Genomic DNA, 24,689 nt, shown 5'->3' with positions numbered 1-24,689 from the left:
AGCAGCTGGCCCACACTGCAGGGCTCAGTGTAGATATTTGGGCTGGAGTCTGGGCTCTGAGACCATGTGAGGGGGGAGGGTCTCAGAGCCTGGGCTCTAACCCAAATGTGAACATCAACATTGCTACTTTATAACCTGAGCCTGCATCAGCTCACCTGGGCTCTGAAATCAGTGCTGCAGGGTTTTTTTTTTTTTTATCACAGTGTAGACATATGAGCTGGGAATGATAATCGGGAGTCCTAGGTCCCATGTCCTACACTGTCGATAGATGTACTTCTCTGTATCTAGGCAAATACGCTTCTGCTTGAGCAGTTCCTTTCTGTGGATCAATCTGCCTCCATGGCTCTTTCCTTGCTTCCTAGCTTGGAGTGCCTGTGGGGACAGCATACTCTATTGCTGTGTGATAATAGTGAGGGAATAGTACAAGAACTCATAATGTTGAGTCTTTGTTAGCTAGGAGAAGGATGGTCACAATAACAAGACCAGAGACACTAAGATCAGCATGAACAGTCATAGTTGGAGTTTTTCCCAGTAGCGCCACATAGAGGTTGGCTACTACAAGTCTATCTTTTTGGGGTATTGGCAGCCCACCAAAAAGACACAAGGGATCAGAGCAAGGGGAACATGAGGAAATGCAGGACCCCAACCCAGGTGTGGACTGTTCTCTAGCACAGTTGAGCAGGTGCAGAGACCGTATGTCCCTTTGGAAAGTCTGAAGGACCACAAACAGGCTACTTTGGAGAGGGCAAGAGACAACCCTCCTCATTCAGCTGAGATACTCAAATTCATTGGGCTGAAAGACTCTCAGGGAAGAACTATTTTTCCGGACAAATTCAGTTTTGGACTAAATGAGCTCATCTCCCATTGCAATCAATAGTGACTGGCTTATGGCAGGGCTGAATTTGGGCCATTCTCTTGACATGGCAAAAACTGCCTGTAGAAGATGATAGTTCATCATGTCATTACTAAAGACATGAAATCTTGTTAATTTCCTATAGAATATTCCAGTGGGTGGTAGGTGGTGACCAATCCAAAGATTTACAAAGTGAACGGATTTTATGGGCCTACCAATTCTGGGTCAGTGATCATTCTATCGCAAAACCAGACTGTGTCAAATGCCCCATACTTACCTGATCTATTTGGATATGAGGTCACTCATGCCTCCCCATGCCAATGAGGAAGCAGTTACATGGCAATACCAAAGGATATTCCCTGACAGTTGCCACTTAGACAGCCTGGCGCCCCTTCCAATGACAAGTCACTGATTGGTTTTTGTTCTCCCTGGCCCTTTAGCAGCCCCCCTGAGGACTCCCTTCCAGTAGGCAGCCCTTCATGAGACAGCTAAGTCTTCTGGATGACCTCATAATCCAAACTCAAGCTTCACTGAATATTCCAATTATGATGCCATCAGACAGCGTGATCCACTGGAGAGGCTGAATTTACTTGTCCATTTCCTTGGAAGAAGGGTGCTGGAATGAACCTCAGAGGAGCTGCACAGGGAGTGGAGACACTAGACTAGCAGCAGGCACAGAAATGTGGCAGTGTTCCTTTCTTAAGAGTTCTGCTTCTTAAAAGCTCTTGGGCAAAGCTCCAGACTGTAACTGGAGGCCAGCTATGTTGCAACATGCAGCCCAACTATACTCCCTCCTTCAGGCTTCAAAAAAGAACTAGATACATTCATGGAGGATAGGTCCATCAATGGCTATTAGCCAGGATGGGCAGGGATGGTGTCCCTAACCTCTGTTTGCCAGAATCAGGGAGTGGGCGACAGGATGGATCACTTGATGATTACCTGTTCTGTTCATTCCCTCTGAAGCACCTGGCATTGGCCACTGTCGGAAGACAGGATACTGGGCTAGATGAATCTTTGGTCTGACTCAGTGTGGCTGCTCTTACGTTCTCCCTCCCCTACTGCACTGGATCCGAACACTCCTGAATGTTAGAAAACTTCAGAGCCTATGCCCATGCAGAAATAGTAAGAGCTGTATGTATGTAGTAGTAAGAGCGGGTTTCTTCACATGGGTTCACTTTCATCTTGTGGTTAAAAAATAGCTCACAATAGATCTTGTAACATGCCTGCTGTGGGGAGCAAAGAAATGGCTTGAAAACACAGAGATAAATATTTGGAATAGCTCAAGTTTGAGGATAGTTAATATCATAAGGGACAGATTTCTTCCCCAGATTCCACCAAGTTGTGGTCTCCACAGCAACCCACCTAGTGACCATGTATTTTCAGTCTGATGCAGCCGTATTAAACTGTTAGTTGTAGAAAACCATCTACCTGGCTGACAAAGATTCTGAACTATTTTTCTGATACTGTACTCACACGAGTCAGAATCCGTAAACGCTTTGACAGGTTAAGCGGGCAAAAGCTGAGCAACTGAGGTGCAGTTATAAATGGACTTCCTATTTTGAAATGCTGCTTACAGGGCTTGCTTTGTTGTGAATGCCAATGAATGTGCAGAGACAGGGTGCGTGAGGTAGTATCTTTTACTGGGCCAACTTCTGTTGGTGAGACACATAAGCTTTTGAGCATACACAGAGCTCTTCTGCAGGTAGCTCGAAAGCTTGTCTCTCTCACCAACAGAAGTTGGTCCAATAAAAGATATTCCATCGCTCATCCTGGGAGCAACACTGCATACAATGAATGTACATGCAGACACAACCCAACTTCCTATTCTGCCAAAGCAGTTGGCATTTTGAACCTGAAACTATTGCTAGCTGTGGTCTGTCACCTTCCGAGGCAGGTCAGGGGCTTGGGAAAAGCTTTTGAGTTCAGTTTGCCAACAGCTCCTGGACCATAATCGAAATAATTTAAGACGTCTAGTTTAAAGAGATCTTCATAACCAGAACCCCAACATAGATGACCTGATAGATGCTGCTAATGTTATGGTGATTAGACACTGTTAGGTAAGCGTTCAAAACTCCAGCAGTCCTCCTCCCTCTAAGGCTCCAAACATGCACCAGTGGAGGCAAACTTGGGGGGAGTCCCTACTGTGGTCAAGGCTTTGCCAGCTGCAGGAACAGAGTTGGTGGCAGATTACAAACATGCTCAGAAATGGACTTTAAGAAGGAATATAGTTTTGTGGTTAGAGCAAGAGCCTAGCAGTTCCCTGTTCCTAGTTTCTTTTCCCAGCTTTGCTGATTCTCTGCATGATCTTGAGCAAATCACTTCTCCGTTCTGGTACTGATGGGAGGCTTATTTTACATTTAGTACTTTGAGATCCCAGCACAAGAATGAACATAGACAGAAGTTTTAAGACGGCCCCGAACTCCCACATGCTGATCTCCTGAAGCAAAAGCCATGAAAGGAAAAAAGGGGATAGTGACCTTGCTCTTGGAGGTAGGCTGTCACCAGAGCAGAGGTATTAGTGCTAAGCAGAGAGCCAGAGCAGCATCTGGAACAGATGTAGGAGGCAGCAACAGCTTGGCTCCAAAATTCAGACATTTATTTTCTGAGGGGCAGTTTCTGTTTGGAAACCTGAGACAAAACACACACTGGCTTTCAGGCTCACTACAGGCGGACTGAATTTTTAAAACTAATTTAGTTCCTTCCCTGCTCTCTCCACCACTCAGATTGTCCATCTGTTGGTTCCTCTGTGTTTCAAGCCTTTCTGAAAATCAATCCCTGTAAACAGGAAACAAATTGAATCTCTGCTAATCCATCAATCCTGCTTAAGAGACAAATCAGGAAAATGCTGGGTGCATTATGATAGGGGTAATGTAATAACTATTTAAAATACCTTCAAGAAGTAATGAAGACCATTTTTACTGTTAAACACTGATGTGTAATCTCTTTCCAAATGGACACTTGTAGATCACCACTTTTATGTGGGGGGGGAGAGAAAGTGTTTTTAGTCTTTTGTGCTTCATGATGTACAGAGGTCAGTGGGTCCTGCTTCATGATGTACAGAGGTGGTGGTGTTTGAGGGTTTTTTGGTCATTCTTCCCCTTTGCTTTTTACCATGTAACCTCTACAGCTGTGTACTGTGAGTTTACACCAAAGCATCCTTCCTTCCAAGTGTGTGTTAGGCAGTGGAGTAAAACAGGTGTTCAGAAAGTTCTATGAAAAGACGACAGCCCAATTTGAAAAGTCCATACAAACAACGCAGCAGGACACAAGACATTAGTTCAAACTTCCAACCCATTTCAGAATCTTTATTGAAAAAAAAATTAATCACAGCATCTGAATCATTATTCAAACACATTTAATAAACAAAGAGAAACAGTAGCAAAGGGCACTGACATGTGACAAACTGTACAAAACCTCTGGGTTTGCAGGCAAAACCTGAGGGTGAGGAGCCCATGGCCAAGCTGCAGAGGTCTGAGGAGCTGGGCCCCCACCCCTGTGGCTAACCCCCCCACTTCCCCTCGGACCACTCAGTCACCCCTGAGAAGATTGATTTAAAAATGTGCAGAAACAAAGACACTTTCAGAGAAGGTTAATTCCAGTCTCCCCATAATGGAACGATTTAGGCCACTGGGAAATTAGATAAAACTCACTATCCGTTCCCAGTGCTAATGCTTTAAGTGAACCTTCCCAAGAGATACAAAACCCCACAGCTATCTATCAGACCTCCTACCACTGCTTCCCCCCTCCCACTCACCATAATATACTGCCCTCTAGGGTCAACAGGAGTGATTCGATGTGATCCCCCCCCACCCCCGGCCAGTTTTAGTTTGAGGAGATAGTTGCGACTGAGCAAAAGGAACTGGAATGAAAAGCCCTGTCTCCAGCAGTGCAGTGATGCAACTAGTTTGGAATGTGGAGACCAAGCGAGACCAGTTCTTCAGACTTTCATAGGGCTAAAGGTGACCTATGACAGACAGTAAAGAGGAGAAACTCCCAGCTAGGTGATCTGGGAAAGCATCCTGCTCTAGATGGACTGCAAGTCCTTGTACCTACAGGAGTCCATAGCCTCCCAGGAGACTAGAACAGTCCCTTTGTATCACCAAAGAACTTGAGATCCAGTGAGGATGCAAATGACAGGAATCATTTTCTACAAGATAACTCATTCCATTGGATTTAAGAAGAAGAAAAGGCAATTTGGGTTCCAGTGGGGCATTAAATCCACTGACAAGCTCTAACAATTCTCATTGGAGAGGGAAGTTGGGGAGAGAACAGGATTTAACTTTTATAGTCTGTTCCCCAGGTATCTGGCAGAAATGTTCAGTCCATTGCAACTTATACAGGACACACTGAACTGGTCTTGGCCTGTTGTAACTATCAGGTTCTTCTTCTGGTTTGTTTTACTGGAGCCGTTCTGGTGTGGAGAAGGTAGGGCGGTAATATTTTTCAAACTGCTATTCTGACAGCAGGCACCCCTCAAATGGGCTTCATGAGGCATGGTGTTTTGATGACCCAAAAAAAAAAAAGCAATGAGGTATCATTCTGTCAGCTCCCACTGTACTGGATAAAACATCACCCTCCAAGCAAACCTAGCACTGCTTCGTACCCACCAGCTTGAACAGCAAGTCAATTGGGCTTGTATTGACTGTGTCTGACAGGGCAGCTAAGTTACTCCTGCTATCATTAATCTGATCTTCCTTGACTTTCCCAACTTCCCCTTCTCCCTGGGGGGGTGGGGGGTGGGGGAGAGGAAGATAGATGATGGTCTGAAGGCTAGTGTGATATGTGGCTTTTATGCTGCTAAACTGCATAATGCATTTTTTTATTTCTCAGCTGTGACCACAAACTGACAAAGGCTGGGGCTACAAGCTACCCATAGATAAGAGCTATATGTACACATCACAGTGTTGTTTAGGCCCAGCCAAGGCATCCAGTCCCATCACACTGACACCATTTCATCACATGACAGACCGGGAAAATGGGGGAGTAGGAGAGCTGGATTATTGAGTATGGTGCCACACCAACTGAATTTCAACAGTTCAAAACTGACACAATGTGAGTTCAAAGACATTTGGCACAGTCTGTTACCAAGACTAGGTACTACAGATAATCAACCCTCCTTCCTGAGAAAGAGGTGAAGACCCCGCTGGAGGAGGTACACTGGCAGCAGTGTGGGGAAAAGCCGGACTGGAGAGCATAGAGGGGTATCCCTCTGAATTTCTTTCCTGCACCTTGTTCATTGAAAAGGTCATCCATACCCTCAGAAGCCACTGCTTGCTGCCCTCTGCCCCAAATCAACAAGAAGACCGGATGGGAAACTTCCCTATGCACAAAACACTGACAAGACCACAGTGAGCCCAATTCCTTCAGGGAGAATCCCACACGCAACAATCCAAACAAGGAATTCTGTGCTCATGAGCCTAATCCAGGAACTTCCATGATGGCCTTGCCAATGCCAGTGAATTCCAATGTACCTGGAACTTTGGTTCAACAGCAGTTTGGGACTCTACTCAACAGCCCAGGTGCCAGATCACTGGGCTACAAAGGACAAAGCCAGGACGAAGGGAAAAACATGCAGCAAACTCCTACGAAATTCCATTTACCAGATAGGAGGGACATGTCACTGCTTAGGGATGGCACCCATTCATTGAAGGGACCAGTGAGTCCAGTTTGGCTAAGATTAGAATTAAAGAGAGAGGCACAAACGAACATTTGCACGTCCATTCAAGGCATTCCAAAAAAAGTCACAAAAGTCGACACGTCACTTTGGACAAGAAACATTACAACACTTTGGCAACTTTCACCAAGCCCTCTGAAGTCTCTGCAATGCCCCTTGGTACTTTAGGCTGACCTACTGAAGGTGGAAAACTGAGAGGGCTGCAGATGTGGAATCGCCATATGTAAATAGGGGCTCTCCTCCCCAAACTGTCTGGATTTAAAACAAACCTACCTGCTTGCTACAGTACAAAATTAAAGCCTCCCCTAACTCCTCCTGCTGGGAGAAGACAGCTGGAGATCAAGGGAGTCCATGCTGCTGGAGACAAACAAGGCAAAGCTGAACGTGGCAGCAACAAGTCCCTAACCTGGGTAAATCAAGTAACAACATCATGCCAGGCTAAGATAGAGCTGTGGCAAGGGACTGGAGGGGAAGTGGGACAGGATCCCTGTCACCACTCTCATCCAACCTGGAGAGAATAAAGGACAGAACCATTTACTGTGTCACTAGCATGGGCCAATGTAGATTTTTAAATATGCGCGAAGAGCACTGGGCTTTGGGATATGCCAAGATCCCATATATAATAGTGCTAGCAGTAAACCCCTCCCAAGGCCCACATTAGACAGAAACACAATTCCTCTCCCCACTAGGCTTATTTTGTATCTAACTCAGCTCTCAGGAACCTGACAAGTAACAAATACAAAGCAAGAATGAAAAAAGTTTCAGTATAAAAAAAAACAACAGAAGTTCTTGTTTTTGTCCCTCACTTCTAAACCCTTTTCACCTGATTTGTGTGTGGGGCCAACTGGTGGGGAGGAACGCTGCAGGATATCTCCAAGTTTTCTACTTGATAAACCTGGGTGCACAAAATGGCACAGCTCTAATACAAATCCTCTTTCACCCACTCCACCCCACGGGAGATTGGGCGGACTACATGGGCTCATGGACCTGAGCAACCCTCCCAAAGGCTCTGACTGGGAATCCGGCCCAGCCATTGTTGGAAAAATTCAATACAGCGCCAGCCAAGAAAACAAAAATAAACATTTGAAAAAGGGACTATCCAACTGGAAGAGTCTCTTCTTTCCTTTGTTTCCTGGGATTAGGGGGAAGCCTTTGGTTTTGACCAGAATTATTCTCTGTTGGCAGGACAGGCTCAGCTTTGCTTTGCGTTAGCTTGGTTATTGTACAAGAACAAGGCTGAACTGCGAAGAAACGCTCTGCCCAGCTAGATTGCCCTTTTGACATCTTGGAGTATAACAGAATCAGACACGTGGATCACATCCGGGATCCTCTCTCCTGAAGAATCTGAAAAGAGAAGGACCGGTGTAATAAAGGTTGAACTTGGACAAATTTGGATATTAGTTCTCATGTTTTGAAAAATGCTATTTGTGTCAATAGGGGAAGGAAAAATTGATGGAGGAGGGGAATGTACAAAGAATCATCCAGAGTGGCTGCTGGTTTTTACATAACTTTTATGAATGACTGATTTCCTTGGAAAAGACAGGCCTGTGATAAAAACATTTGGCTTTTGGTCACAGCAAGGCATAAAATTCTGCTGCACCTTGACAAAATCTTGTATTGTTTGAGGCTGTGTGATCTGTGCATGTTTAAAGATGCATAGTCTTGGTCCACAATGCAATTTTCAATTTTTCTACCCAGATACCTCATCCACTCAAATTCAAAAGCATGAACTGTAGAAGGATTTTTAAAAAGTATATATTGTACTGCACAAATGTTAAGACTCTAATCCTAGTCACCTCTGTGAGGTAAGCATTATAACCATTTTACAGCTGGGAAAACAGAGGCACAGATTTTAAATGACCTGCTACAGAGTGTGTATGGCAGAGCTCAGAGTGGAGTCACTAGTTCTAAGGTCTGTACTCAAGACCACTATAACCTTTGAGCCTCCCTCAGAGCCTTTAGAGAAACTGGAGATAAGAGATGATAAAGCCTCTTCTAGAGACAGGTCAGTTGCATGCAGGAAGTTCAGAAGGATAGTTTCATATTTTTAAGATCCTGTTGTGCTAACTCTTTCTTCCCTCCTTTTTACACATTTAAAAAAACCCAAAGTTCATCCCTTTTTCCCATATATCTATGGCTCAAGGTGAAATGTACAAAGAGCTTTGGATCTGGATAGATTTGCTGTAATGTCATCTAGTAAAACTGCAAATCTCACTGGAGGATGTGGGGGCGGAGGGAAAAGTGGAAGAAAATAAGTGTGTGCAATGAATTACTACTATCATCCTCATGGCATCATTAGAGCACAGAGGAATTTTTTTTTTCTGTGTACAGGGGCATTTAAAGACAACTCTCTTAACTAGGCTCCTCACCTTTGCCTTCTCACTAGGTTCGATGACAATGCCATTGGTAGAATTATTGAGCTCCCTTGAGACGACACAGAGGAATTCTGCCTGGTCCTCGTTTCCATAGTTATAGGAAGATCCAATACTGATTAACTGAAGAATAGGAAAATAACAGAGAGGATGTAAGGATTAATGCAGCAATAGCCAATGGATTTTGCTTTGTCCTTGTTATCACCTTGTGAGTGGCTGGTTGAACCCAGTCAGAACTAAAGTTTCAACAGGACAAATCTCTGGGGTATGAACTTGTGTAATAAGCTTTCCCGTCAAATAGTATGTACATTCTTGGTCCATGACTGGAAGTGCTACAGAGCCCCCTGGTGGTGGCTGAACTTGGAGAAAATTCCATGAAAAGGTAACATGGAAAGCTATGATCAATTTTCCAATTCATGAAAAAATTGAAAATATTGATCACATTTTGCAATACAAACCCTTAGCCAAATACTTCAGAGAATGGATATGCCAGGCAACGTAGGCTCTCAAGAAGGAGTCACTCCATCCAGACAATACACCTATTTAACGAAATTCTAGGAATACAGCTTCTGACTTTTTGATGCAGAAACACAGGACAGGCAATTTATTTGTCACAAAGGTAGAACAGCATATTCCAACAACTAAAGGACACCTGGTAAACCAGCACAATTCCTTTATAATTATTACATTAAAGTGACAGCCTGGAGTAAACAGCATAGCAGTAATTTGTATTTCTCAGCCCTGCTCTTCAGACCAGCCTTGGATTTCACATCCTGAAGAAAAACAGCATGAATCTTATGTGTATTTTAATGGATACACTAGTTCTGCACAAAGGATTTTAGAAAAGAGAACCTCACACTTATAACAAGGGATAGATGCAGATCACTGTCCCCTTAATATAATAATCATATTCATTATTCTGCAGGTCTGAAGGAGGATTAGCCAAACTATAATAATGGAAATGGCTTGTACAATGAATGGTGGCATTGATTCACTACTGAGGACAAAAGACTTGGTTTTAGGATGTCAATGGATTGTGTTTTCCCTTTGTATTTTACCACTTGATTGTCTAAACTATAATGAACTTAAACAGCTGCACTTCAGACCACAAATCACTGTGGCTACATAGAATGCATGTTAACTAGGAAAGATATATCGCTGCTATCTGTCCTACCTCAGCTACACTGCTATTTATACTCGCCCTAGCTCTCACTGCACTAGTGGAGTATGTGTGCATAAGCAGAGGAATCACAGCCCTAGCTCATAGCCATAGAGAGAACCTGTCAAGGGATGACAGGGGAATTGAATTCCTCACCCTAGTCAATCCTTGGTGTCTGTGTTAAGACTGCTAACAAAGAGTAAATAGTGCCAAATGTGATATGGATGCTTGTCCACTGGAAAATGGACACTGGACCATCACATTTCACAGTCTGCTAGCTGTGCAATGTCCAGTTACAGCTTTTGGTCACTATTAAACTGGGCAGGATTTGAACAGATCTAGAAGTGAAGGCTGTAACCTATTAGTCCTATGAGCCATTTGGTGTCATCATATTTCATTGCAAGCCAATGTTGCAGATCTATCTTGGCTACAGTTCAGGAACTGTCATGATATATAGACTAGCTTGGTGGCTTAAGTCCTTTGTACATCCACACAAGAGAACTGTTTGTGATTTCTGATACCAAAGTTGGTATCAGCTGATTTATGCCCTCGGCAACTCCCTTGAAACATGGCCAGCAAACTTGTGTTGTAAATGCAGCATGTTTTGCATTTGCAGGGAAAGGTATTTCTCATGTCTCTCAACACTTCTCTGTGAAGGGGTTGTGCTGGTGGGCTCTGAAGAAAGTAGTTTTTACTTCTCCTGGATCCCATTCATTCTCCTTGGATAAAAGCTCCACAGTGGGGCCAGGAAAAGTGGGAGGAGAGAAGAATTACTCAAGAGTCTGGCAAGGATACAACAGATCTCAAGGAAACATTATTTCCTGTTCTGGGTTCAGTAAGCTACTGTTGTTCCCCTACCAGTTATTCCATATAAGGTGGACTGATCCTGGATACAGACTCCCCGCCCCCAAAAGGGAGGAGTCCTAAGAGGGGTAGTTAAACAGAAATCTAAACTCATTCCATATGCTGTTCCCACATGGGGATCCCTTTCTTTGGATATAGGAATGGCAATCATTAGCAACAGTACCTGTTCAAATTTCCATCCATCAGACATAGTGGACACCATCTGTGTAAGCTCTTCCTCTTGGCACTGCAGAACTCTGTACACATGTTTCACAGGTCCCTAAAGCACCAAGGGGGGGAAAAAAACCAAAAAGCAGGAATTTTAAAATCAGGAGAGGGAGTTGGCTTAGCTGTGTTTGCTTTCAAACAAATACAGCTGAGGCTTTAGTGTCTTCTTGTAAGGAAACCTGATCTCTTTTGTGCCTTGAGGATTATAATAGAAGAGGAAGAGTGAGTTGCATAGACTTTCCCAAGCTAGTCTACATTATATAGTTGAATTTTTTTTCCTGCTGAGCGTAGTGAGGATTTTGAGGTGACATTGTCAAAAGCATGTAAATGATAGGAGCCCAAGTCCTCCAGGTGTGTTTTTGAAAATTTTACTCTTCTAGTATTGAGTCTACAAATTAAAAATAACAGTTCAGCAGCAAAAAGAATTGCAATAAAGAAATGCTGAGAGAAGATGCTGTTCTGAAAAGGCTTATATTTGATGGAAATATTAAAATTGTCTGGGAAGGACAAGAAAAGCATACCCATAGAGCCCATTTTGTAATGGGAGAGAAAATCACCCAAGTTTCCTTTCTTAGGGTTGGCTTTAGGGAAAGAGCCACCCCCAATTCAGTAACGTCCCATACCAAGGAAAGGGAGATAGACTATACTAGGCACTCACACAAACTGTTTATGCAACTTAACAATTTCTGCCAAAATAGTATCACTGCACTTGTATTAACTGCCAATGTAATAAAACATATTAAAGCAACTCCCATTCTCTAAATGGGATGCATGGCCCACATACTCATAAGATCTTCTAGTAGGTCAGGTAGCTATTCTGCTTTTTGGATCCCAAAGTCCCATCTACTGCCTTTGAGTCCTCATTTTCATGCCTTGTTTCAACTGACCCTATTTCCAGCCCCCTTCTATTCAATTGCTCCTGACCTCTACCTGCAAATATTGCGGAGTAGATTTGAGAGCCTGTGCCAGTAGCCATGAAGGATGTGCGCTCTCGATGATATGTTGGATCCATCAGAAAGTAGGGACACACAACTACTTGAGAGACTAAACACCAAGTCTGCTGCCATATGTCTCGCCCTGCAGTGCATTGTCCCTCTGTCACACCTTTATAAATGACTGAATCCTGATGACTGAGTTTTTCTACTTAAGTTTTAACATGCATTACTTGAGAGGTTCTGTTTTCATTGTCCCGTATCCGCTCCTTCACCAGACGCACCAGGGATGCAATATTGTAAAACTCTGCTTCTTCCAGTACCCCTACAAAAATCCAAAGCAGAGGAAGGAATTCTGTTAATCAACAGAATAAGGACAATTTTATCAAAAGGATGCGGTGCATGGTATCGATTTGTAGTTAACTTTATATTTGCAATCTAGCCTGCATGTGGTACAATAAATGGATGCAGAATAGATAGTGGTATTGATCAAAGTCTGGAAGAAAATGCTGTACTCAGATGGTTATAGCCTCCTTATGTGAAAGCATATGCTATCTAACAGAAGCATACTCCCCCTTCTCTAGGATTATAGTAATCCACCAGCCTGTAATAGGGAAATACTACTCTTTTATTGGAGGCTTTTGGCAAAATAGGTTTAGCCATCTCAAATCAACCTGTTTCATTATCTCAGCATATTACAAAAAGCCATTAATGTCTCTGGACACAGAGGACTGCAGTTTTTGAAAAGAGAGAACAGGAGAGATCACTCTTAGAGAATGTCTCCTCTTTCTCAAAAAGTACAATTTGCTGTTCAAAGCCAATGAGTTAAGCATAGCAAGGATAGCCTGCATTACGATCTAGAGGTTTCTGCTTCCAGTATATATCGGCTTCATCTTATTCATGAGCGTCTTAGTGGGAATCTAAAAGAAAACACAGTATTATTGCAAAATGGAGCTTACGCACAAGGCACCATGTTAATGTATTAGGAAGCCTCCACACCCAGACTAGCTCTAGGTAATGACTGGCAAGTCAAACAATGCCAATGGGGCATTTACAGTTGTTCGCTCTGCAATAAATTTTCTTACCTTCTTCTGCCAATTCCTTGTTTATTATGAGTTTTCCATGTCGGAGGTAGTTCAGGATCGGACCAAAATAAGTGGGATCCCTGTCGATGAGATATGCCCCGGTCTCATCCTGTGAAACACACATGGGAGTCAAGCTAGATGCCCCCCTACACTGGGACTCCTAAAATTACTAACCCCCTGAAGCTGTATTGATGTTAATGATGAGAAAACTTTGCAAAATGTCTGTAGTGTAGACAGGCCCATGTTTGCAATATTGAGTAGTGTTCAGGGTGGAGAAGGTCTGAATGTACAGTATGGCAAGTGAGCCTGTCTATACTAATTTTCTTTCTGCAACTTCTGATGCAGCATGAGTACCTGTTAAAGTGAACCAGAGAAGTTGGTGTGTGGGAGCAACAGCATGCTCCTAAAGCCCCTACTCTACTTGCGCTACATTGATGACATCTTCATCATCTGGACCCATGGAAAAGAAGCCCTTGAGGAATTCCACCATGATTTCAACAATTTCCATCCCACCACCAACCTCAGCCTGGTCCAGTCCACACAAGAGATCCACTTCCTGGACACTACAGTGCTAATAAACAATGGTCACATAAACACCACCCTATACCGGAAACCTACTGACCGCTATTCCTACCTGCATGCCTCCAGCTTTCACCCTGACCACACCACACGATCCATCGTCTACAGCCAAGCTCTGCGATACAACTGCATTTGCTCCAACCCCTCAGACAGAGACAAACACCTACAAGATCTCTGTCAAGCTTTCTTACAACTACAATACCCACCTGCAGAAGTAAAGAAACAGATTGATAGAGCCAGAAGAGTTCCCAGAAGTTACCTACTACAGGACAGGCCTAACAAAGAAAATAACAGAACGCCACTAGCCGTCACCTTCAGCCCCCAACTAAAACCCCTCCAACGCATTATTAAGGATCTACAACCTATCCTAAAGGATGACCCAACACTCTCACAAATCTTGGGAGACAGGCCAGTCCTTGCCTACAGACAGCCCCGCAACCTGAAGCAAATACTCACCAACAACCACATACCACACAACAGAACCACTAACCCAGGAACTTATCCTTGCAACAAAGCCCGTTGCCAACTGTGCCCACATATCTATTCAGGGGACACCATCACAGGGCCTAATAACATCAGCCACACTATCAGAGGCTCGTTCACCTGCACATCCACCAATGTGATATATGCCATCATGTGCCAGCAATGCCCCTCTGCCATGTACATTGGTCAAACTGGACAGTCTCTACGTAAAAGAATAAATGGACACAAATCAGATGTCAAGAATTATAACATTCATAAACCAGTCGGAGAACACTTCAATCTCTCTGGTCACGCAATCACAGACATGAAGGTCGCTATCTTAAAACAAAAAAACTTCAAATCCAGACTCCAGCGAGAAACTGCTGAATTGGAATTCATTTGCAAATTGGATACTATTAATTTAGGCTTAAATAGAGACTGGGAGTGGCTAAGTCATTATGCAAGGTAGCCTGTTTCCTCTTGTTTTTTCCTACCCCCCCCCCCCAGATGTTCTGGTTTAACTTGGATTTAAACTTGAAGAGTGGTCAGTTTGGATGAGCTATTACCAGCAGGAGAGTGAGTTTGTGTGTGTATGGGGGTGGGGGGGATGTGAGAAAACCTGGATTTGTGCAGGAAATAGCCCAACTTGATTGTCATGCACATTGTGTAAAGAGTTGTCACTTTGGATGGGCTATCACCAGCAGGAGAGTGAATTTGTGTGGGGGGGTGGAGGGTGAGAAAACCTGGATTTGTGCTGGAAATGGCCCACCTGATGATCACTTTAGATAAGCTATTACCAGCAGGACAGTGGGGTGGGAGGAGGTATTGTTTCATATTCTCTGTGTATATATAAAGCCTGCTGCAGTTTCCACGATATGCATCTGAGGAAGTGAGCTGTAGCTCACGAAAGCTTATGCTCTAATAAATTGGTTAGTCTCTAAGGTGCCACAAGTACTCCTTTTCTTTTAGCATGAAATAGATCATCCTGATCACAGGAATTGGGTTTTCTTTCATGTAAAAAGAGGCAACTCCAATTTTTTTTTTAATATCCTTCTGTTTATATGTAAATACCAATCTCAAAACCTTATACTAACTCCTAAATGCCATTTCATTTATCTGAAAATTACACCAAGGCCAAAGGACGCTTTGGGAATCAGGCAATCTCCACAATGCAAATTAGCATCAGCTCTAAAATTCAACTACTCTGAAATGGCTCTTGTTCCATAAAATATATCTTTTGAACAAAACTTCCTTGAACACAGTCCAAATCTCAGCTTATCACTCAAGATACAGATTTAACATTTTACTCATTTCTCTCTCTAAATCATATTTCCATAGACAGACAGTCCTTGTTAATCTTTATTTCAAATCTCTATCTTTACATACCATGCTGGATTCAGCATGTCTGTATGTACCAATTAATCTCTTAGATGCAACTACTGGCACAGATATCTTCTCCTAAAGCACCAAATGCTACTGATGAGGTTTAGAAATAAATAATATTTCTACTGTCCTTTACAGACAAATAAGATAGTCTGTGACCTGAATATATTACAACTTTAGAACATAATCTTGCAAACTCTATCTCAAGGGAGGCAATGGGGACTACTCTTATGAATATTTGCTGGAGTGGGCCCAATAATTAGACATAATGTGATAACAGACAGCAATAAACAATTAGTAGGATTCGGGAAAGGGTTACAATAAGGTAACATGTTTGTCTTGGTGGTTCCAATATTTATTGATGTTGAAATTTTAAAAATATTTGACTGTTTATGTACTAAGCCCCAAATCCTATAATTGGATCCATGCAGCAGGCATGAAACCTAGGCACCTTAAAGGACAAATGTTTTTTCCTGTAAGTCAAAATAAATAAAAATATAGGTCAGATTAGCACTTACGCAGCACTGTGACAACAGGGACAAACGTTATTGCTCCTACAAAAACTGCAGTCTTTTTATGTCAGTCTGCTTTTTGTTTCTGTGACTTGTTCAATCAGAAAACAAAACAATGTTTCTGAGGAAATTAAAGAAAAATAAAAGACACATACAACCCAGGCTTCACTGAAAATTATTAATGGTTTGCATCTCCTCTGGACACGTTGATTTCTAAACTATGCAACAGACGCTTCGAGCATCTCCTTATTTTTCCACTTCTTAAAATCAACATTGCAATAATAAGTTAGATCTATGTTGGGCCTTTCCCAGTTGCCAACATTATAAAATTATCAACAATTAACAGGTGAAAAAAACATTTCTTGAACCAAGCTTAACGTGTTGACACACAATAACAGCACAGACCTTTTTGAAATACACTTTGATGCAGCAAGCATTCATGATCATTACAAGTAGGGCACAGTCCTGTTTTTAAACACCACAGACTGGTTCAACTTATTTTGTTCATTGAGCAAATTAGGCGCTACTGAGATTGGGGCAGTCTGCTTTACAGCAGAATAAATGTGTGTCCCCCCACCCCCAAAGCTCCTTCTTACTCTCAAAAAGAAAAGGAGTACTTGTGGCATCTTAGAGACTAACAAATTTAACCTTCTTACTCTGTACTGAGATACTAAGGTAATGGGAGCTATTATAATTATAATAAATATAACAATTAATAAACAGATTATTTGACAGGCAGGAATTTTAACTCCTGATTAATCTTGTAGTTGGGAAGGAGTGTTTTTTAATTCTGTATCTAATCTCTCTCTAAAGTGTTTTGTGAGAATTATATAAAGAATATGATAGAAAATAAAGATTGCGGTTCCCAACATAATGAAATTTGTGAATTATTTGTGAAATTCCCAGCAGGGGTGAGAGGTTGAAATCTGAGTTTTCAAAGCCACAGACCAAAGTAAATAGATATATAATACACTTAGTAAGTAATAAAGCAAACCACAGATGAATATAAAGAAAAGGAGAAATGACAAATATATTCCTAGGCTGAGAAAAGTTACTAAATACTTGATCCAGAGAACAGACAAGTGTTTTATAATAGATGAGGACTTACCTAAACTCATTAGTCCTTATAAATAAGTCATTGTTTAGGTGGCAGCCTAAAGGATTTGGGGGCATGTGATACAAACTTATCTGTGCTGAGTATAGGAGGGTGTGGGGAAAAAAAGCTGGTAGTTAGCTTTGTGATGTGGGTATAGCTGCAGTGGAATAGTACAGGGGACAGTAATAGGTTGTGTCTATGTCTATCTCCTTTTATGACAGGAGATGTAGCAGAGGAAAGATTTATGCTCACAGCAGTTGATCTGGATGAGAGGGGTACGGTTGGTGTTTATGCTGGGTGAATAAATGCCCACAGCTTCAACCCCCTTAAACTGTCTGATCAGAGCTAGGTCCCCTCCCACCAGCAGAAGTAGCACAAAGCCTAGACTGGTGTGTGTGCCTGAGAGAAGCCTGCTGTGAATGGAAGGGGCGTTAGAGTCTGTAGGGAGACGCTGCCCCCCACTATTTGGGCCTGCTGGTGGTTATGGCTCACACGGGTTAAGTGTGGTTTTGTATGTAGTTTTGTCCTGCTATTTCCTGGCGGAAGGGGAGGCACGGACCGCTCTGGATCTCTAGCGGGGGGCAGGTGAGTCGGGTCGGGGGAGGGATGAAGCTTCCGTGAGGGTGCGATGGGGAGTGTAGTCTCCATATGAGTTTACACGGCGTCAGGGGTTTCTACGGCGCCCGTTGCCCGCCCCGCGCAGCCCCTCACCTTGTCCGAGCTCAGCTCGGGCCCGTCCTGGCAGCAGAGGCGGCACAGGAAGGACTTGGGCTCCCGACACAGGGTCTGCCGGGTGCTCACGAAGTATGTGCCGCCCACATTGAGCCGGACCCACTTGGAGCCGGACCCAGGCTTGTCCGGGACGGGCGGCTCGGAGCTACGCGGAGACAGCCCCCCTGCGGAACAGGCAGGCCCGGTGAGGCGAGGGCTCGGCGGCCCAGGAGGAACCGGGATGCCCCCCAGCACCGGGCTGGGCGTACGGCCCCGGGCCGGCCCATCCCCCGCCGCCATCAGCTCTGCCATCCTGGACCGTGACTTCCTGGGGAGTCCCAGGCGAGGGCGGCCACCCTCGCTCAGCGCTGGGGGGAGAGTTGGGTCCGGCACCCGGCAGCCATCGCTCCCCTCACAACTGCCCCTCTCCCCCTCCCAGGAAGGGCCGGACTTGACTTCCGGGTCACCAGCGGCCTCCGAGTCACACCAAATTCCTCACGCGTCGCACGTAACCCAACGGCGATTCTGTGCTGAGGGGGGAGTCCCCAGGCGCAAGGCAGTAAAGAAAAACACAGGAATACAATATACTGGGCAACCTATGAGGAACGGTGGAATATTACTTCCGGAGCAACCGGAAGTGAATGGGGGAACATGTCCCTGGAAAACGGGGAATTTTGGAGGCTGGCGGTTGAAATGAAGAGTAAACAGGAGGGGAAGAATTTTTTAAATTGCATTGGTGTTGAAAGAGCCGTTGATAATCATTTCCGGGTTGTCTAAGGCGGGGTGGGAGGAGAGTGCGGGAGAGTCCTTCCGGGGCCACTGGGCTATGATTGGTTGGCGTCGGACGGGGTTTCCGGAGGTTGCCTAGCAGGAGGGTGCTGGTGGTTGCGGTCGCTGAAGGTGAGACCAACCCGGGTGGTTTGGGTTGGGACGGAGACCCCGCCGCGGGCGGGCTCAGCCCAGCAAGGTGATGTCTCCAGCTGGCCTTGCGCGGGGAGGGGAGTGGTGAGGCGGGCGGGGATCCCTATGGTCCGCTAACGGTGGGGGCGGCATCCTCCTCCTCGCAGCGGGCGCTCGCATCCCGTCACCTCCCCCGTGCTATGCCGGGTTATGGGGGACGCGTGTCTGGGGGGGAGGGGTGAGTCGAGGAGCAATTTCTCCCCCGAGTCTAACCTCCGATGATGTCCTAGCTTGGCGTTAGAGGTGACTTCGTGGGGCTGGACTTGGTGGTCTGTTGTGGCCCCTTCCAGCCCTTGGTCTGTATAATAATTCTGTTAAATCAATGTAGGGATCAGGAACAATCCAAGTTCCCATACCAAGAGCAGGGTGATGTCTGGAGCCTGACTCTGTGGCTAGGTAACCACACATGGGTGGTTATAATTCCAGTAACTGGGTGGAGTAGCCTTTACTTCGTCTTAAACAGTTTGATAGCGTTGCTGGGTGCTGCCATGATCCACTCTGGGGATGAATGCATTTGAGTCCTGTTGAAATGAACTCTGTATATCTTATCTAGGTAAGCGAAGTACTGAGGTGCTCAGTTATTGCTTGTAAAGTGCTTCCCTCTTCTCAGCAACATAAGGAATGTGAAGTGTTGTTATAAGCATTACTCTTGGTATGCTAGTTAGTAGAATGAGTGCAATTGCAACAAAGAGATAGCTGAAGTGAAGTTTCAGTTGATGAAATACCCAGACTTTTACATTGATAAAAATAAACGTGCCTGTTCTTCAGAATTCCTCTTAAAATTTAAGTTTCTCTGCTGTTTTATTTTTCTAGAACACAAAAATGGCAGGTCGAAGGGCTACTCTGAAAGCGATTGACTGGATGGCATTTGCAGAGAGAGTGCCTCCCAATCAGAGAGCTATGTTTAATGCCCTGAAAACACGCAGCGATGCACTTTCAGCCAAGTGAGTATATTTCAGTGTGAAAAGGTTGCTCTGGTGAGAAGGCAGTGGCATTAGCAATTCATCACTGGCAGTCGGTGTGTAAAGTGGCATTCTCATAACTGTGTGCCTGCCATAAGGATGTTAAAATGAGTCTTAATTCCTCACGATAAAGCCTGCCTTTTTTTTTTTTTTTTTTTACAGCCAAATTCTGCTCTTTCTTGATCTTCTCCATAGTGCTACAGTCAACTATAATGTTAGTGGGAGTTCTGAGAGAGGTTACATTTGGTCTGATCAAAAAAGTCTTTTAAAAAGTGTTCGATTAGCAAGATTTGGCAGCAATAAACAATAGTGAATCCTATTGGACATTAGATTTGCTATTGCTTGATGCACATGTTGTTTGCCATGGCAGCTAAGACTTTGGCCTACACTTAAAATTTATACCTGCATTGCTGTGTCATTCAGGCATGTGAAAAATACACCACCCCCAATGACATAGCTAGGCTGACAAAACTCTGAGTGTAGATACAGCTATGCTGACTGAAGAGGCCTTTTGTCAGCATTGCTAGCATCGCTGTGGGAGGTGTGTTCCTACGCTGGCAAAAAAACCTTCTTTTGTTTGTGTACATTGTGTTTACACTGGGCTATGCCAGAAGTGTTGTGCCCACACAGGTTCTGTAGTGCTAGGTGGCGAGTTCTATGGTCCCCCTCCCTCCGCACCCCTTCCTGTCCCCAAACTTCATCCCAGAGCCTGCAGCCCCCACCCCCTCCTGCACACCCACCCCCTATTCCAGCCCGGAGCCTGCACCCAGCACCCAAACTCCATCCTAGAACTTGCACCCCCGCCCCGTTCCCACACACCCTCTCCAGCCCCCAAACTGCCTCCCAGAGCCTTAGGCAGATGGGGGGCAGAGTTTGGGGGGGCAGGCTCTGGGTGTTCTGGGCACCACCAACATTTCTACAAACTGCTGCCCCTCTCTGTAGTGTAGATACAGCTAAAATACCATTGCTTTTTTTTTTTTTTAAACCCTTTGTCGGCCTTACAAAACTATAATGAAAACTAACCATCCCATTCACAAACTCTCCTTGCCTGCTTGTTCATGATGAAAAAACTGAGAGTATTGTACTTGCCAATCCACCAAAGTGCGCGCGTGTGTGTGTGTGTGGGGGGAAGCAAATGTAGGCATGTAGAATTTTGTGTGGCTGCTTTATTGCCTTTCCATGTTAATGATGAGTCTGAAAATATTGGCAACTAAAATTAGCATAGTTGCTACCCTGGGGCCTGATGATGGGCGGGGCAATGGAGACTGCAGAGTTGCTCGGTGTGGAACTCGCTATCAGCTGTTCTGCTCCACCTGTACAGGTTGACCTCCTTGCCAGAGAAGCCCCCCGCTATTGACTGGGTTTATTACAAGACTGCAGTTGCTAAGGCTGGCATGGTGGATGAGTTTGAAAAGAAGGTGAGATTCTCGTCCTCAATTAGATGTTGCTGCTGATTTGAAATCCAAGTGGAGGCTGCTCATATCTGATGTACAAGACACAGAACTCTGAACTTTTGCTCTAGCAGGCTGGTAGGTGAGATTATTAGGAGGTATTGGCCCAGATCCTGTGCTGTGGTGTGCAGCTGCTTTGCATCACACTGCTAGCACAAAGCAGCCCAAAAGCTAGCATAACTAAAAATAGGAAGGGTCATTTTAGAGGAGGGGGATCCTCCAGTGGTATAAAGCTAATGCTTTTTCTCTTGCAGCCTGCATAGGTTTTCCTGGCTGTAGGTGTAGAAGTGGCCAGAGGAAAGAGTATATGGTCAGAATTTCCCTATTCTCTGCTGATTCCCAACTGCTGTATTAGCCTCTTGAGACTTTTAGTAGTCTGCATAATTTAGAGCAGTGTGATGTATGCTCTGATACTTGCCTGCATGCAGCTGGTCCAGTATCAGGAGTGAAAAGGGCCACCTTTGTACACCTCCATTACATTCTGAGCTGTGCTGTGTTCTCCTTGGCTGTAGCCAAGGACCTGGTCCAGAAGCCTACTGGAGTAAAATTTTGCAAATACTATTGAATCACGTGTGATGGCTTGAGAAATAACTCTGTGCTGTCTGGGGAGAGACTGTTCAAACATCCCTTCAACCCTTGCCACTGAAGGGCAGGAAGTAAAAAGCACTGTTAACACCCCGAAGTGGCGTGGTAATAACAATAATCCTTTGAAGTGGATGTTAACCTTTTTTTATAAATGGGCATTGGGTAAATAATCAATAATCACACAGGGGATTGGTGTCCGAGCTGGAATTAGAATGTAGCAGTTCTTCGCTCCTGGTCCTATGCTCAGTCCATAAGGACCCACTGACCTTTAGAGGAATTCGGGAGCTTCTTTTACATCTGTATAACATGACTTGGTTTGTGGGACAAGATAGTAACCCTTTGGCATTAGATTGTTGGTGCTGTATGGAAGCATTAACATGTTTTGGCTTTGTACAAGACTACGACAGTGACAATGCAGTGCTGAGTATGTTATGTACATATGAGAGCCAGCTAACGCTATTTGTGAAGCTGGCATCAAGTTGAGTTGATTGGTGACCTACTACAGGAAGCCAGTTCACTTGGAAGGGTCTGAGAGTGTTTTTGGGGAGACCAAAGAGCACTAGTCTGGCTACTGGGGAAATATTAGCTCTGGGAGCATGCAGAGCTTTTAATAGTATTGAGAGGCAACACGTTTAGAATTTATTTTTTGAATTTACAGTACAGTGCACTAAAGGTTCCTGAGCCTGTGGACACACAAACAGACAAGATAACTGCCCAGGAACAGGAAGCTGTAAGTATTTAAAAAATCTTCCCTGCCACATAGTTTCTCTTTAATCTTTGTAGTGGTGTAGAATAATTCTGACTTGGAGTCTGCTGGTGGATAGTTGTGCTGAGGTACAGGAGCTGCAAGTCTGGGTTTGTGCATATAGGCATCTTTTGAGCATGAATAGGTTCTCTCTACCTATACATAGCCACACTTGGGGATTTAGAGTCTGGAACTGGATTGCAGTTCAGCTTGCTCTTCTGGTGTAATAAACTTGAAATTAGTGTAAGACAAAGGCAGCCAAACTCTGATCAACTGAGGAGCATATTGGCATCTTGTCAGCAGCCCAAAGGATGCACCTAAATTGCATAAAATAGGCCTGACTCCTTTTTAATGTGCAGTTGGAGTTCTTGGAGACTGCAGCGGTCAAGATGGAGCATTGCACAGTGTCACTTCAATTCTGTGGGTTCCTCCTCTGTCTGAAAGAGGAGGGTGGGTGTAACAAACTCCAGGGGTTGTACTCAGGTCATTGATGTTGTCTTTAGCCAGAGAATTTGTCAGCCTCAAGCTCCTTGTGGCTTCCTCTGTTACAGAATGTGTCTGCTTAAAAACTTCTAGATCACTAGAGTCTTGTAAACCCGCTGTTCAAAACAAGTTTGAACAAAGTGGCTTATATTAATTTTTTTAACACTTAGCAGCAGAGGCTGAAGCCTATGGCTTTGGGAGTTTACCTGACTTCAGATTCTCACTGCAATCCCTTTAAAAAGTGTTTGAATCTACATCCTAACCGATCAGTGCAACAAAGAATGGTAACTTCAAACCTCTCTCCATCTTTGCAGGCTTTGGGGGGGCAAAATCACTTGTCTAGAAAATTACTTAGTAAGTGTTACTTGTAACAACTACTGATAACTAGCTTTTTTCTGTTGTAATAAAAAAACAATCTATTTCTTCAGTTTCTTTTGTGCTTTTGAAAATACTTTGGGGAAATGATTAAACTGCTTATGCACTTAGTCAATTTCTCTCTTATATCTCACATAGCAACAGGGGACAGAGAACTTGTATTAGAAAACAAACAGTTATTGTAAACCCACAAAAATGGCAAGGAGAATCAGGGGCAGATAAAGGGCTTGACATTACTTTTACCTGTTTTATTTAAAGCAGATGCTATTTTAAAGTCAGTGTCTCTTTAAGGAAGAGATAAGACGAGAATGGTGACTCCCTTTCCCTGGCTAAAGTGAAATGGGATGAGAGTCACAGCTTCACTGCAGGAAACAATCTAGGATTAATGTGCTCACCAAATCCTTTGTTGTCTTGCAGGCTAAGAGTGCTGCTGAGTATGTGCAGGCCTCTAAATCCCGCATTGTCCAGTATGAGAAACAGGTAAGTTTGATGGGTTCTACCCTGTGAATTTCATGTTTAAGGCAGCTTGGTATGAAACCTTGTTTTAATTTTCTAATTGTACATCTAGTTTAATTTGAATGCTGGCTTACATCTGACTTTAACATTTTCTTGTCTCTCCTCCCACTTCAAGCTTGAGAAGTTCAGAACCATGATTCCATTTGATCAGATGACATTTGAGGACTTGAATGAGGTCTTCCCTGAAACCAAATTGGACAAGGAGAAATATCCATACTGGCCACACAAACCTATTGAAGACCTGTAAATCTGTCCAAAAGCAGTTTCTAGTGACTGTCAAAGTCTCTAGAATCTTTTAAATAAAGTAATTGTAGAGGGCTTCACAAAAGTGTCTTTGTCTTGATCTCAAAACTAAACATTAAATCCACTAGGAGTTTTTGGATTTTTTTAAGTGGGTGATGAATGCTGTGAAGTAAGCAGGCAATTGGTTTTGGAGGCTCTGCACTCTTTACAGGGTGGGGATAGTTCCTGAAGGAGGACAGGATTGAGTCTTCCAAGCAGGATGCCAAGCTTAGTGTTTGTAGAATACTCTCCCTGTTCTTGCCGTTCAGATTAAACTTAAGGTTGTTCGGGTGACTGAGATAACAGTTCAGTGAACCAAATGAGCAGCCCATTATAAATTTCATCGTTTTTCTGTATTACAAGCACAAGCATTTCTCTAAAAAGAAAAGGAGGACTTGTGGCACCTTAGAGACTAACCAATTTATTTGAGCATCAGCTTTC

The 24,689-nt window shown here is 44.0% G+C and overlaps 2 protein-coding genes across 3 annotated transcripts; one reads left to right on the top strand and one right to left on the bottom strand.

Moving 5' to 3' along the window:
- Nucleotides 1–4,191: 4,191 nt before the first annotated feature.
- On the bottom strand, nucleotides 4,192–18,499 carry KCTD2 (potassium channel tetramerization domain containing 2). The gene is made up of 6 exons (XM_073312045.1): nucleotides 17,890–18,499; nucleotides 13,147–13,255; nucleotides 12,295–12,386; nucleotides 11,086–11,181; nucleotides 8,897–9,022; nucleotides 4,192–7,871 (listed from the first exon to the last, which is right to left on the bottom strand). Exons 1-6 carry the CDS (start codon nucleotides 18,199–18,201, stop codon nucleotides 7,842–7,844), a joined length of 765 nt encoding a protein of 254 aa, XP_073168146.1. The 5' UTR covers nucleotides 18,202–18,499; the 3' UTR covers nucleotides 4,192–7,841.
- Nucleotides 18,500–18,686: 187 nt separating this feature from the next.
- On the top strand, nucleotides 18,687–24,294 carry ATP5PD (ATP synthase peripheral stalk subunit d). 2 transcript variants are annotated; one of them, XM_073312047.1, is made up of 6 exons: nucleotides 18,687–18,789; nucleotides 19,663–19,793; nucleotides 21,133–21,229; nucleotides 22,506–22,577; nucleotides 23,868–23,930; nucleotides 24,082–24,294. In XM_073312047.1, exons 2-6 carry the CDS (start codon nucleotides 19,672–19,674, stop codon nucleotides 24,211–24,213), a joined length of 486 nt encoding a protein of 161 aa, XP_073168148.1. In that variant the 5' UTR covers nucleotides 18,687–18,789; nucleotides 19,663–19,671; the 3' UTR covers nucleotides 24,214–24,294. The 2 variants fall into 2 exon arrangements, with proteins under 2 accessions (XP_073168148.1, XP_073168147.1); XM_073312046.1 differs by having other exon boundaries at nucleotides 18,727–18,856.
- The last annotated feature ends 395 nt before the right edge of the window (nucleotides 24,295–24,689 follow it).

The sequence above is a fragment of the Lepidochelys kempii genome, chromosome 14 (assembly GCF_965140265.1).
Source record: "Lepidochelys kempii isolate rLepKem1 chromosome 14, rLepKem1.hap2, whole genome shotgun sequence".
Lineage (NCBI taxonomy): Eukaryota > Metazoa > Chordata > Testudines > Cheloniidae > Lepidochelys > Lepidochelys kempii.
Note: the sequence above shows the minus strand (reverse complement) of the source record. Positions and strands in the feature narration are given on the sequence as shown.